At 39.9% G+C, this 12,251-nt stretch overlaps 1 protein-coding gene across 6 annotated transcripts in view; it reads right to left on the bottom strand.

Annotated features, from left to right (window-relative positions):
* Positions 1-12,251, bottom strand: part of DCLK2 (doublecortin like kinase 2) — a 191,179-nt gene that overhangs the window by 151,283 nt on the left and 27,645 nt on the right. For all 6 annotated transcript variants that reach the window (XR_013272322.1, XR_013272323.1, XM_077477017.1 and 3 more), the window contains exon 2: positions 62-396. Coding sequence is in view for 4 of the 6 variants with exons in the window: in XM_077477017.1 (XP_077333143.1) it covers positions 62-396 (335 nt within the window). In the remaining 2 variants the exon portion in view is untranslated. The remainder of the gene's footprint in view (positions 1-61; positions 397-12,251) is intronic.

Below are 12,251 nucleotides of genomic sequence, written 5' to 3'. Positions count from 1 at the left end.
AACCAATATCCAAATGTACGCATTTCACCAATACACCTGAATAAAGATTTATAATGTTTACCTGCTTTCCATCCAGTGTGCAGAGTCTCTTGACAACCCCTGAATCCAGCTTTATAGCATCTGTGATGTCCGTTAGGACTTGCTCAAATGAGTGCGCTGTCTTCTTATTCAGGAGAATGCGAACAGCTTTGCGAGGTTTTACTCCACTCCGGATGACCGTCACTAGCTTGGGTTTGATGAAGTCCTTAGTCTCCCTCATCTCATTCTTCAATGCGGTTAACTGTGCCAGAGAGCGAGCGGATCCAGTCCTTACATTCACAGACCAGTTTGGATTAATGTTTCTGTTGTAGTCTACTTTACGAAAAGACTCATTTGAGGCACAGACGTAACTTTCACCTGCAATGAGGAGTCAAGGCATAGAATTAGGCAATTGATATACGTGATGTCCTATTAAAAATGTTCCAATAATAAACAGGTTCAATAGTACTCATATCATAGAGTAATCAGTGTTGCTTAAAAGAAGAACATAGATCACTAAGGCAGGCCATACACGGTTTGAACCGGCCAAGATTCGAACCCTTGATGGGCAGGTTGAATGTACCAAGTTGATCAATCGATTAACTTGGGTACAACCAGCCTGCTGGATTCTCTTGCGATTATCACTACCGGCTGCTATAGCCGCTAGCAACTATCACTGTCTTCTCCTGTTGGGGATGGCTTCCCCCTCCTGCACCCTGCTGGAAGAAGACAATGGCTGATTCCCCTGTCAACATTGTGTCTGTTGATGGGGGAATTTCTGAAATTTGCAACATGTATGGCCAGCCTAAAGCTGGGTTTATAATCAGTCATAGTGACCAGGCATAGTATTGTGTTTGAGGTTTTTTATTACGCAATGAAGACACAATACAACTAAGAAAATGACAACTGAACTCCAAGCAGATATAAAAGACACACTTTATTGCAGCTCTGCATTCATTAACACATCATTGACTATAGGGCTCATGTGCTAAAAAGGGACATATTGATATTAGGAGCAAGCAGAGAGATGAGCTTATGAGCCTGCTGCACCTCCTATCTCTGTACAGTCATAGGATGGAGAAAGGCCAAAACCTTTAAAAAAAATAATATGGCAACTGAAACTAAAAGAAAACATGTTTCCTGCCCGGCCAAACAGAGTCAATCTGTGTGGCGGAGCTGTATAAATCTCAGGACTGGATATACAACAACATAAATCCTTTGGCAAATAAAACAACCCCTTTACAGTAATTGTGGATTATTTATCTTTTTAATTGGAGTTCAGCTTTAAGGGCCAGTTCACACCAGACGCAGTTCCGTGTGCTTTTTTTTTCTGCACTAAAAATGCATGCACAGTGTTTTCCATGTATTCCAATGGATCTAGTTCACACCATACAGTCAGTTTCTGACCAGAACTGACTGTATTGGTACAGAAAAAACGGAACTGCACGAAAATAAAAGTCTAGCAGGGTGTTCTAGGCTTCCCCTATTTTAGTAAAAAGTAAAGCGTGTTTATTCTTCCTGTCTGATTCCATGTTTTTAGCAGAACAAGGTGAGAGGGGAAATGTCAGTCGTGCCTCAGATAACAATAAAAAAATCAGCTCTATTCAAAATAACAAAAATATTTTGGCTGGACTCTCTGGCACTCAAGTCACTAGAAAGCTGAATCAAGGTAGTGCAGAAACCTGTTCAAAGTCTCATAGATTGGAATGGCTGCCATTGATATCAATGGGCTGCAACTTGTCATGCGACTTTATGTGTCCAAAGTTGCATACATCGCACTAGCGTGAATAGAGCCTTAGAGTCTCACAGCTCCTCTGCCTAGACAAGGCGGGGTGGAGCACCTAGAGGTATGTATATTTAGGGCAGTATGCATCCAGGGGCAAATGTCCAGACCACAAGTAGTCTGAACTCCAGGCATTTGTCCCTGGACACATACTGTCCTAAACAATTATTACGCTTGACAGGCTGCCAGCAGCAGGGTGCGTTTGTGCCATCCAACCGCAGCTGAAAGCTGGAGTCTCATGCATTGGGGCTAAACATGCTGTGTGCAAGGAGACTTAAAGTAGAAGTCCAGTCAAAACTAAGGCCAAACCTTCTCCCACCCCATTTTGAACCATTTCCATACAGGGTGATAGACAAATGATCCCGGCAGAAACACTCTACCATCCCAAGTGGATGTCATGACGCCCTCCGGTCCTTGCCACTGCTAAGGGGCCCTGGGGGTCCACATCGTAGCGATCAGGGATGAGGTGTGCCCCTCAGACACCGATCCCCAATTAGGGTAAATGCTTGTGTGTTGATGTCACCCATAGGCTTACTGTGGGGGATCTGTTGTCGCTGCCCCTTTTCTATGCTGAAGCCAGCGCTGGGACCTGATCTTGTGACTGGATTGGAGTGGCCTTAAGAATAGGTAAGTATAGAGATCTTTTCTTTCGATGGCTAGATGGGATGGGAGTGGGAGTAGGTTTAGCCTTATGCCCCTTTTACACAGGCTTTCCGATCAGGTCCTCCTGTCAGTTTTTCCGGTGGACCTGATCAGACCCTTCAGTCTTCTTCTTTGGAGCGGCAGATGTCCGCCAAAAACAGACAGATGGTGGTCCCATTCCCCATCCGTCTGGCAGATCTGATGGCATCGGATGGAAATGTCCCATAGAGGAGAGCGGGACTGCCTTTCACCTGCTCAGCGGGGATCAGTGGAGGTGCCTGTGTGAAAGGGTCCTTTGTTAGATTTTGACTAAACTTCCACTTTAAGATAATGTTTTATATAGATTTTTTATTTTAGAATGAGTTTTGAGTAGAATTCCAGACAAAAGAGGCAAACACAGTTCAAATACATATACCCTGTTTCCCTGAAAATAAGACCTAGCGCGATTGTCGGTGATGGCCGCAATATAAGCCCTACCCCCCAAATAAGCCCTAGTTAAAGTCCTTGTAGGTCTTATTTTCAGGGTAGGGCTTATTTTCGGGGGAAACAGGGTAGGGCTTATTTGAGGGGTAGGGCTTATATTGCAGCCATCACCGACAATCACACTAGGTCTTATTTTTGGGGAAACAGGGTATGTGAATTGATTTATTCACTAAAAAAGACCTGTAATTCTGTTCAGCCAGCCTTACTGGCCTTATGTTTCTTTCCTTACTTGCAACTGTGCACTCATGATTTCAGTCACACTTTCACTTAATGCTTGTTAATTTGTACATCATTCACGATGTCATTCACTTTCAGACACCTACATCCCTGCACGATTCTGATACATGTCATCACTCTCTTCGCAATCTATGGGGGTCAGTCACCATTAATTACTTTTGTAAAATATTATTACTATTAATTATACACATATTTAATACCTTGTTCCCAGATATGTAGGTCTCAACAACTGCAACACATCCCAATCCCAATTTTTGGTGATTCTCTGCTATACTTTTGCATTCCTATATTCTGCCCGATATCGCATTCATATTCATGCCGCCTCAGTTCCTGTGGAGGGATTATGGCTCCTGGCCCACCCTACGCCCACCACTGTGCACTGCACTTGCCGTCCGGATTGGTGAGTGTGTTCTGGCTAACCATCTACACGCATTAAATGTTAATTAACTTATATATTTGTCTATATGGTTAGTATATTATACTTTTTATTTATATTCCATAGGAACGTTTTGGTCGCATCAGTTCCTGATGAGTGGGGACACACCCACGAAACGCGTTGAGCTTTTGATTTGATGCCCCAGCTATATTTTATACGGAACCATATTCATTTAATCATTAATTGATTTTTTTTAATTATACACAAAAAAATCTTTCTTTATATCTAGTGGATGCATACTTACCATGTGGGTATATTTGTCGATATGGGGCATGCTGTTATGGGCACTATTATGCTACACTATTTAATTTATTTATTATTATTATCATGCGCTGTTGTATGTATATACTATATATCATGCCTCTACTATATTGATGCCTTTACATATAATGAAATTGATACTTTTTACTGTCTTTTTACTTAACAATCAATAAACATTTAAACGTGGTTAAAATTCACCTCCACTATCCAAGTGCTTCATTTAAAGTGCCCACTCCCTTTTTACGTACTATTGTACAGTCCTGCCACATTCCACAGTCCGGCAGGTACCAACTGTTTTCCTGGTCCAGCTTTGAAGCTTCATACACTATCTCATCAATAATATTGCATTAATGATTTACTTTCCATAGAGCAAGTAGGTAGATGACAGGGGAACAGGAGTTCTTGCCCTGCCTATGTGGTGCAGCAAGGGGTGTGAGAATAGCAAGCGTGGATAAATAAAATGTTTTTTTTTTGCCAGGAGTCATGCTTTAAATATATAAAAAAGTTACCGCGCATGTGTATGCGTGTCTATTTGAAAAGCAGATAAAAAACATTCAGGAATGAATATGTAAACTGTGGACTGTCAGGGGAACGTGGGACATGGATCATCTGTGTTGGTTTAAGATAATTGGAACAGCTGAAGACAAAAAAGTGGCTGCAATTATTTTCAGAATTAAAGTAGTTCTGCAGAAACTCAGACTGATCTCGCTGGTAAGTCATAGTTACATTTTTTATTTTACCAACTGATGTCAGTCTTGTTTTTGTCCTGGACCTCCCTTGTTTTTCACTGCAATGCATAATGTAGGGTGTGTTCCGGAGAATGTCATACACAATATATTCCTCACAAGCAGTAAAACACGTTGAGGAACCAAGTTATAACTTGGAATGGCATATATTAAAGCATTCTTGATTAAATAAAACATTTCTGTGAATAGACATTCCGATAATGTGTTCAGTTTTCAGATCTTCAAAATTCTTTCTGATTTATTTAGGTATATAATCACAGAAAACGAACATACAAGCTGACAGACATAGGTAAACACACACAAAAAAATCAAAAGCCTCTAAAGTGACACTAAACTGGTTTAGATAAAAAAAAAAACTATTTAAAAGTAGGTATTCTTCATTCAGAAAAGTAACTTCTATTGCTTTTGTCCCCCCTATCCAAATTCCTTTTTTTTGTGATCTGACTTCCTGTTCAATCTCTATGGTCCCACTGTATGAAAGAATGGAACCCACCTCTCTTGCTCCCTCCCAGAATGTGTGGTGTGCATAAAGCAGTGCACATGACCACAGAAAATATGCACTTGTAGCTTCAAACTGAAGGGAGGAAAATAGAGGTTTGGGAGCTCATGGAGAATTACAAGGAGGCAGAAAAACACAGTAAGAAAATTATTTAATGAAAAATGGATTACAGGGACATTAAAGTGAATTTCTGCTTAAGCATAACTATTCTCAAAAATGTCCTCTCCTCTTCTTGTGACCGGACCGAAGCTGGCTTCCTTTTTTTTTTTCATAGGGCATGTAGCATCAAGAGGGTAGGGAGACATCCCACTTTAAAGCAGTAGTTAACTATCTGGGCAGGTTAGTCTCATTATGTGCTAGTATGTAAAGCATACTAGCACATTATGACAAACTGGTGACAGAGGTTGATAAAAGAGGCGAGGTTTGGCCTTCCTGACCACCGTGGATAGCGTATGTCCCTCCGTCATCTGCAGCTGCGCTCTCCTCTCTCTCCCTCACCCCCTCCTCCCTGCCTGTCAGCTCTGTGTCTCTGTCTCCGCCCCCCCCCCCATCCCTGCTGCTATTAGTACAAATTAAGGTTTACAAACTGTCATTGACAGCCCCTCTAATACAATTAGGCATAGCAAACTGTATAAGTATTTTATAAAAAGGAGCATTGTAAATACAGTTTTAGCTCGATCTTCAGGCCAGTCACGTGACTGCTGGCTGGTTTCCAGGGCTACTGTAGGAGGCAATGTGATCTCCCTGGCTGTCATCAGAGGGAGATCTCAGCCCCTCCTGCAGAAGCCATATATGCGGCCGCGAGTCATGTGACTAGTCTGAAGATCACCATAAATAGGTATTTTCAACACTCGTTTTTTATAAAAAACATAGAGTGTGCTATATGTATACAAAAACACTGCGCAATAGCCAACAATAGAAAAATCTAAGAAACCAAAGAATGAAAAGAAAGGCTGCTAACACGCTAAAACTGGGATCTTTTTAGCTCAGAAAACGTCAAAAATGTAAAAGTGTAAGCGCCAAGCATATATAAATAATACCCTTATGATTGGCAAAAAGTAATTGGACAATAATGTGTATATATATCTATAACAAACAAATACAATGTGACCCAAAATATGAAAATATCACATTATGTGTAGAAAATGATGATAATAAGTATATAAACAATGAAGTCTATATAGATCAAAAAACTAAGCATATATCATACTAAACAGAAAAAAATTCAATTATACAGTGAAATAATCCAAAAAAAGAAGAAAAAGATACGGTGAATATCCACGTGAATGTGAAGTAAGATAAATAAAAAAAGTTTTTTCAAGAAAAACGTTAAACTTCCAACATAAAAAATAGAAAGTGTGAGTCCCAATAGACTTCGGTGTCCACAAGCGTATCACTTCACTATGACCAGAAATGACTTCACCCGGTGAAACTCCCACCACCTTAAGGAGCGCAGGCTTACCAGATGGACGTGACCCAAAAAGACATATGCCTAGAGGGTCAGAAATGGCTTGCAATCGCAGTTACTGCAACTTTGGATACGGCATTCCACCATAAAAGAAGTCCCACCGTAAAGGATTCATTCAGCGTCACGAGATGCGAATATTCACCGTTATTGTGTATATAAACAGCTCCAGTAGCAATTCAGGCATAGAAGTAAAAAAATATGGCCAACATAGCATAATAACGTTTAAAAAGGCTTTAATAAAAATAAAGTATACAACTCACATTTCCAGTGTGATCAATAGACATGTTTTAAAGAGAAAACAGGCAGTGGCAGAGTCCTCCCGACGTGTTTCGACCTACAGGTCATCATCTGGGGTGGGCTCCAACCACTTGCCCACTGCCTTATATAGATAATACATAAAGAGACCCTTAAAATCGCCCCCATGTGACAAACATGACAACTTCCGGTATAAGCAAGATGGCGGACCGGCGTGCGTTCTACGACTCGGTCTAAATGCGTTCCACCAATATGTTGTATATTACCAGCATGAAACTCATTTTAAATGGGGCATGCCTCACTTCCGGTTCCGGCGTGCGCTCCATGCCTCAATGTCAGCTCAAGTATTTATAACAATGTGCCTCCTGACACATCCAAAGTGAATGTGTATGGCAGTGACATCGGGCATGGAGACGGCACCGCAACAGGTCAGTACTGGCGCAATGTCCGGGGGAAGCATCGGTATAGTGGGACACACTTCCTGGTGCTGTCCGAGTGATAACCCAGAACAGGAAGTGAACCCACCCTGGTTGTTCACAACAAATACCGCAACCGGAAGTAAATAAACGTAACTTCCGGTTGCGGCATGTTTTGAGACCGCACAAGAAGTAAACAAATGTAACCTCTGGTGCGGGCTAAAAAGGAGAGCGAGGTCAAGATATAACATAGCCATACTAGGTCTTAACTGGCAACTAGAAGGTAAATGCACTGGCGACACCTAGTGTCCTAAAATCAGAAGACTATAGGGCAATATAAACAATGGTGAAAAAAAACTAATATCTTGCCAGGAATAAGACAATAACTATAAATAAAATTAAAAAAATTCATAAGTTGAACTTAAACATGGAATATAGAAAGGAGAAAATAATAAAAATATTGGATCATTAAATTAAAAAACACTCATGGTATTAAGCTACACCCCTTCTATCCTTGTAAAAAAGGAAAGAAAGAATGGTACTATCCTCATCTTACCAATGAGGGTTTATGGATACATATATATCAAAAACAAAATCATAACATGAGTACCCCCAAGAAATCAAAAATTGATAGAACAATGCCCACTCAAGAATCATCAATGAACGCATTAATGTCCCACTCCACATTCATACCGAATGGGGACTGGGACTGGAGTTCGTAGATCCAATAAGTCTCCAACCTGGAGATCCCTCTCTTAAGGGTCCCCCCTCGCCAAGGTGGAGTGTACCTATCTATTGCACCACACTGAGTGCCCCGTAAATCATTGTTGTGGCATTCCCTATAATGCCTTGGTACCGTGTGTTTGGATACCTTACTCTTAATAAGAGAAATATGTTCCCCCACTCTAGTAGAAAATGATCTAGTAGTACGGCCAACGTACTGTTTCCCGCATGGACAAGTTATTAGATATACTATATATCTTGTTTTACAGGTACAGAAAGCTTTGATGGAATATCTTTTCCCAGTTACTGTTGATGTAAAGTCCAAAATCTTGCGTTGTGTTAATGTGTTATGCTGACATACACTGCACTTCCTGCACGGGAAATACCCAACCAAATTGTGGAAAAAAGTGGGTGGAACTGGAGGGTTATTAATGTTGGGGGCTATTTTGCTCTCTTTATGTATTATCTATATAAGGCAGTGGGCAAGTGGTTGGAGCCCACCCCAGATGATGACCTGTAGGTCGAAACGCGTCGGGAGGACTCTGCCACTGCCTGTTTTCTCTTTAAAACATGTCTATTGATCACACTGGAAATGTGAGTTGTATACTTTATTTTTATTAAAGCCTTTTTAAACGTTATTACGCTATATTGGCCATATTTTTTTACTTCTATGCCTGAATTGCTACTGGAGCTGTTTATATACACAATAACGGTGAATATTCGCATCTCGTGACGCTGAATGAATCCTTTACGGTGGGACTTTTATGGTGGAATGCCGTATCCAAAGTTGCAGTAACTGCGATTGCAAGCCATTTCTGACCCTCTAGGCATATGTCTTTTTGGGTAACGTCTATCTGGTAAGCCTGCGCTTCTTAAGGTGGTGGGAGTTTCACCGGGTGAAGTCATTTCTGGTCATAGTGAAGTGATACGCTTGTGGACACCGAAGTCTATTGGGACTCACACTTTCTATTTTTTCTATGTTGGAAGTTTAACGTTTTTCTTGAAAAAACTTTTTTTATTTATCTTACTTCACATTCACGTGGATATTCACCGTATCTTTTTCTTTTTTTGGATTATTTCACTGTATAATTGAATTTTTTTCTGTTTAGTATGATATATGCTTAGTTTTTTGATCTATATAGACTTCATTGTTTATATACTTATTATCATCATTTTCTACACATAATGTGATATTTTCATATTTTGGGTCACATTGTATTTGTTTGTTATAGATATATATACACATTATTGTCCAATTACTTTTTGCCAATCATAAGGGTATTATTTATATATGCTTGGCGCTTACACTTTTACATTTTTGACATAGAGTGTGCTATGCCAGGTTCTTATAGAGGGGCTGGCAGTGATTTGCACATGTGGGTTAACAAACCCTTTAAAGAGGTAGTAAAGTGAGTCAGTACACCAGGTTTAGACATGCAATACCTCTGTTAAACCCTAAACTTAGTGAAGATCCATTTCGTTTTCTTACAGGAAACATGAAGGCTGCCACTACTGACTTCTCTTTCTGCAAATGCTAGAAGGATCAATCATTTTTCAGCTACTGATTTGACCACAAGCATGTATTTTAGGAGCTTGGGCTTTGCTCTGGCTTCAGAGATGTGTTATATTCATTCCATGTCAGGGACTCGGAGCATATTGAAATCAGAGAATCATCACAACAATTAGACAACTGCCATTTTTAGGAGTTCCATAATGGCAGCACCCACATTTCTCTAAGCACCAGTTTCCTATATAATATCAGTAAAAAAAAAGAGATAAAAAAATAGATTTATGATGTGTTTGGTAAAAATATAGAAGGAGACATCTCTTTCAGATTTATTTAATACATTCTGCAGTCACCACTTGTGGTCTTGCATTGATGTTTGTGGCTTCAACCCAAAGTAGCCTCAGATTGTATTTATAAAGCTGATGTTAATAAACTCTGTAAGGACTATGAGCTAATGTATAATTTAGGTGGTTAGGGAAAGGACCCTTAGTGGCGTATATAAGGATTTGTCCCAGTCCACTGGTTGACAATCAATAACTGTTAAGGTTCATGCACTGACAATCGAAACAGCGGCAATACCAAAGCAGTATACATGTATATTAACAGAGATGTTTAAAAAAAAAAAGCATTAAAGTGTTACTAAACCCACAACAGTAAAATCAGTCTGTAGATGCAGGCCCCTTTCACACAGGGCTGTCCATATTTAGCACCTGGTTGCTCAGCGGGGATCGCTCCATTGATCCCCGCTGAGCCAGCGGATGACAAGTCCATCTCTGTACTCTGTGCAGGGACAGACCTGTCAGAGTCCACTCTCCCCTATGGGGGATTGGATTATTACAGACCGCCTGTCCATTTTCATCTGATCCGATCCGATGGAAAATAGGGTTTGCATCCGTCTGGATTTTGCAGAGCGGATCGGATGTCAGCGGAGATGTCGCCGCTGACATCCGGCACTCCATAGAGCTGTATGGAGCAACCGTTCAGATCTGCTGAAAAAATGACAGACGGATCTGAACAGTCTGCATGTGTGAAAGGGGCCTAAAGCATTCTTCTTATACTCATTGTGGAACCTAAGCGGTTAAACCTCTACATTGTGTAAAAAGGTTGTTTGATTCTGTTTTCTCTGATCCTCCCCTTCTTCCACAATCCCCATTCCATCTCCTGAACAGAGTGTATGTGTGTGTATTGCTAGAAAGGTTTCTTTTAATTGGGAGAGTGCATGTGATCAACATAGGGCCAATCAGCACTGTCCAGAAAGAAGGTCAGGGGTCCTGCAGCCTCATAGGACAATCAGGGGAGAATGAAAACCCCTCCCAGAAGCTTTAACCAGACACTGATAAAAGTCACAAGACCGCTCTAACTGCTGATGAGAAAAGGTATTTAGCCATTTATATTTACTAAAAATACTTAATCTGTGTATTGTGGGAAACCAGATATAGTGAATGCAGGGTCCTGGGTTTAGTAACACTTTAATATTTTAGCTGTCTGGTTCTTGGGATCTTCCCAACAGTACTACATTTTTTTCTACAATAAATCACAGCAGTCTAAAAACGGTGACAGGGTTGTCAGAGGTAAATGTCATGTGTAATTATCAAACATTTAATTTATGTGCCTGCTGTTAATGTGGTAATGACAGTTGTGCATTAATGAATTCCCTTTGTTGGCAGCATATACTTAAGTAATGCACATATCCTGCAGATATCTGACTCATCTGCTTCATAAACAAGATTTTAAATTAATTTTAAATCACTGACTTTTTATTTACTGCCACCATAAAACTCTGGAGTAAAATTTGTGAACATGGATACATTCTGTAGGCAGTATAAATGAAGAAAGTGATGTACATAATATATGTACAGTATGTAAAAATGTATGTTTTGAAAATTCTAAAGATGATTATTTGCCTGAGTTTAAGAGTGTTGAGAGATATGCCCAAACTACATTTACTGGCTTCCATTTAAAATGGTACTAAATCTGACCACACATAGATTTTGTTTGAGATTTGATCAGTTACCGCAAGATAATTGAGTGAAGCTGTGTAAGTTGAGGGTCTACTCTACTGTAATTAATAATATTTGATGGCATATAATTTTAATAAAAAAAAAAAAACTAGTTATGGTAATCTTGTTACCTGACAAATTACATACAAAACCAAATACGTGTTCAGGCATAATGTAGTGTATGTGTATATTTCAGTATGGCTGTGGTAAGGGAAGTTGTATTGGAAGTGCTTTTGGTGGCAGAGTCTTGGTACAAATGGAAGCAAGTAATCTGTAACGTGCTCCTTGTTTGTTGGTCATACTTAAATCAATTGTTCTCAACCTTTCTTTTCTTTTTTTTTTTTTAACATGGCAGAATATATTGAAAGATAACTTTCAGGTCTCAGGAAACCCCTGCTAATTTCTATATATACATCTCACTTACATTCGTGAGCTGACATATACAGTACGACTAAATAAAAGAATAATGAATATGGTGCACTTGACAACCACTCTAAATAAAATAATTTTCAGTAGTAATGAAGTGAAACAAACAGTATTTGGCGAGAAAGGAAATTAAAACAGTGAAAGTTGTTGTAGGTCAATGGAAAAATTCCCTTTAAATTGTTCGCCAGTGGAAACATGCACTCCTACATTGGTAGTCAGGGACGTGTCCCCTTACGTTGGTGATCATTCAAAAGCCTCCTTGTAATGGTGGTCAGTTGAGAAGGATTCCTGTACAATAGGGGTCAGTGGAGAAGGACTCCCTTACACTGCTGTCGTTTTTGCTAATGGTCA

Source organism: Lithobates pipiens, unplaced genomic scaffold (genome assembly GCF_037356315.1).
Source record: "Lithobates pipiens isolate NorthernLeopardFrog02 unplaced genomic scaffold, aLitPip1_a1.2 Scaffold_13, whole genome shotgun sequence".
Classification (NCBI taxonomy): Eukaryota; Metazoa; Chordata; class Amphibia; order Anura; family Ranidae; genus Lithobates; species Lithobates pipiens.
The sequence above is the reverse complement of the archived record's forward strand: the minus strand, read 5'-3'. Positions and strand labels throughout refer to the sequence as shown.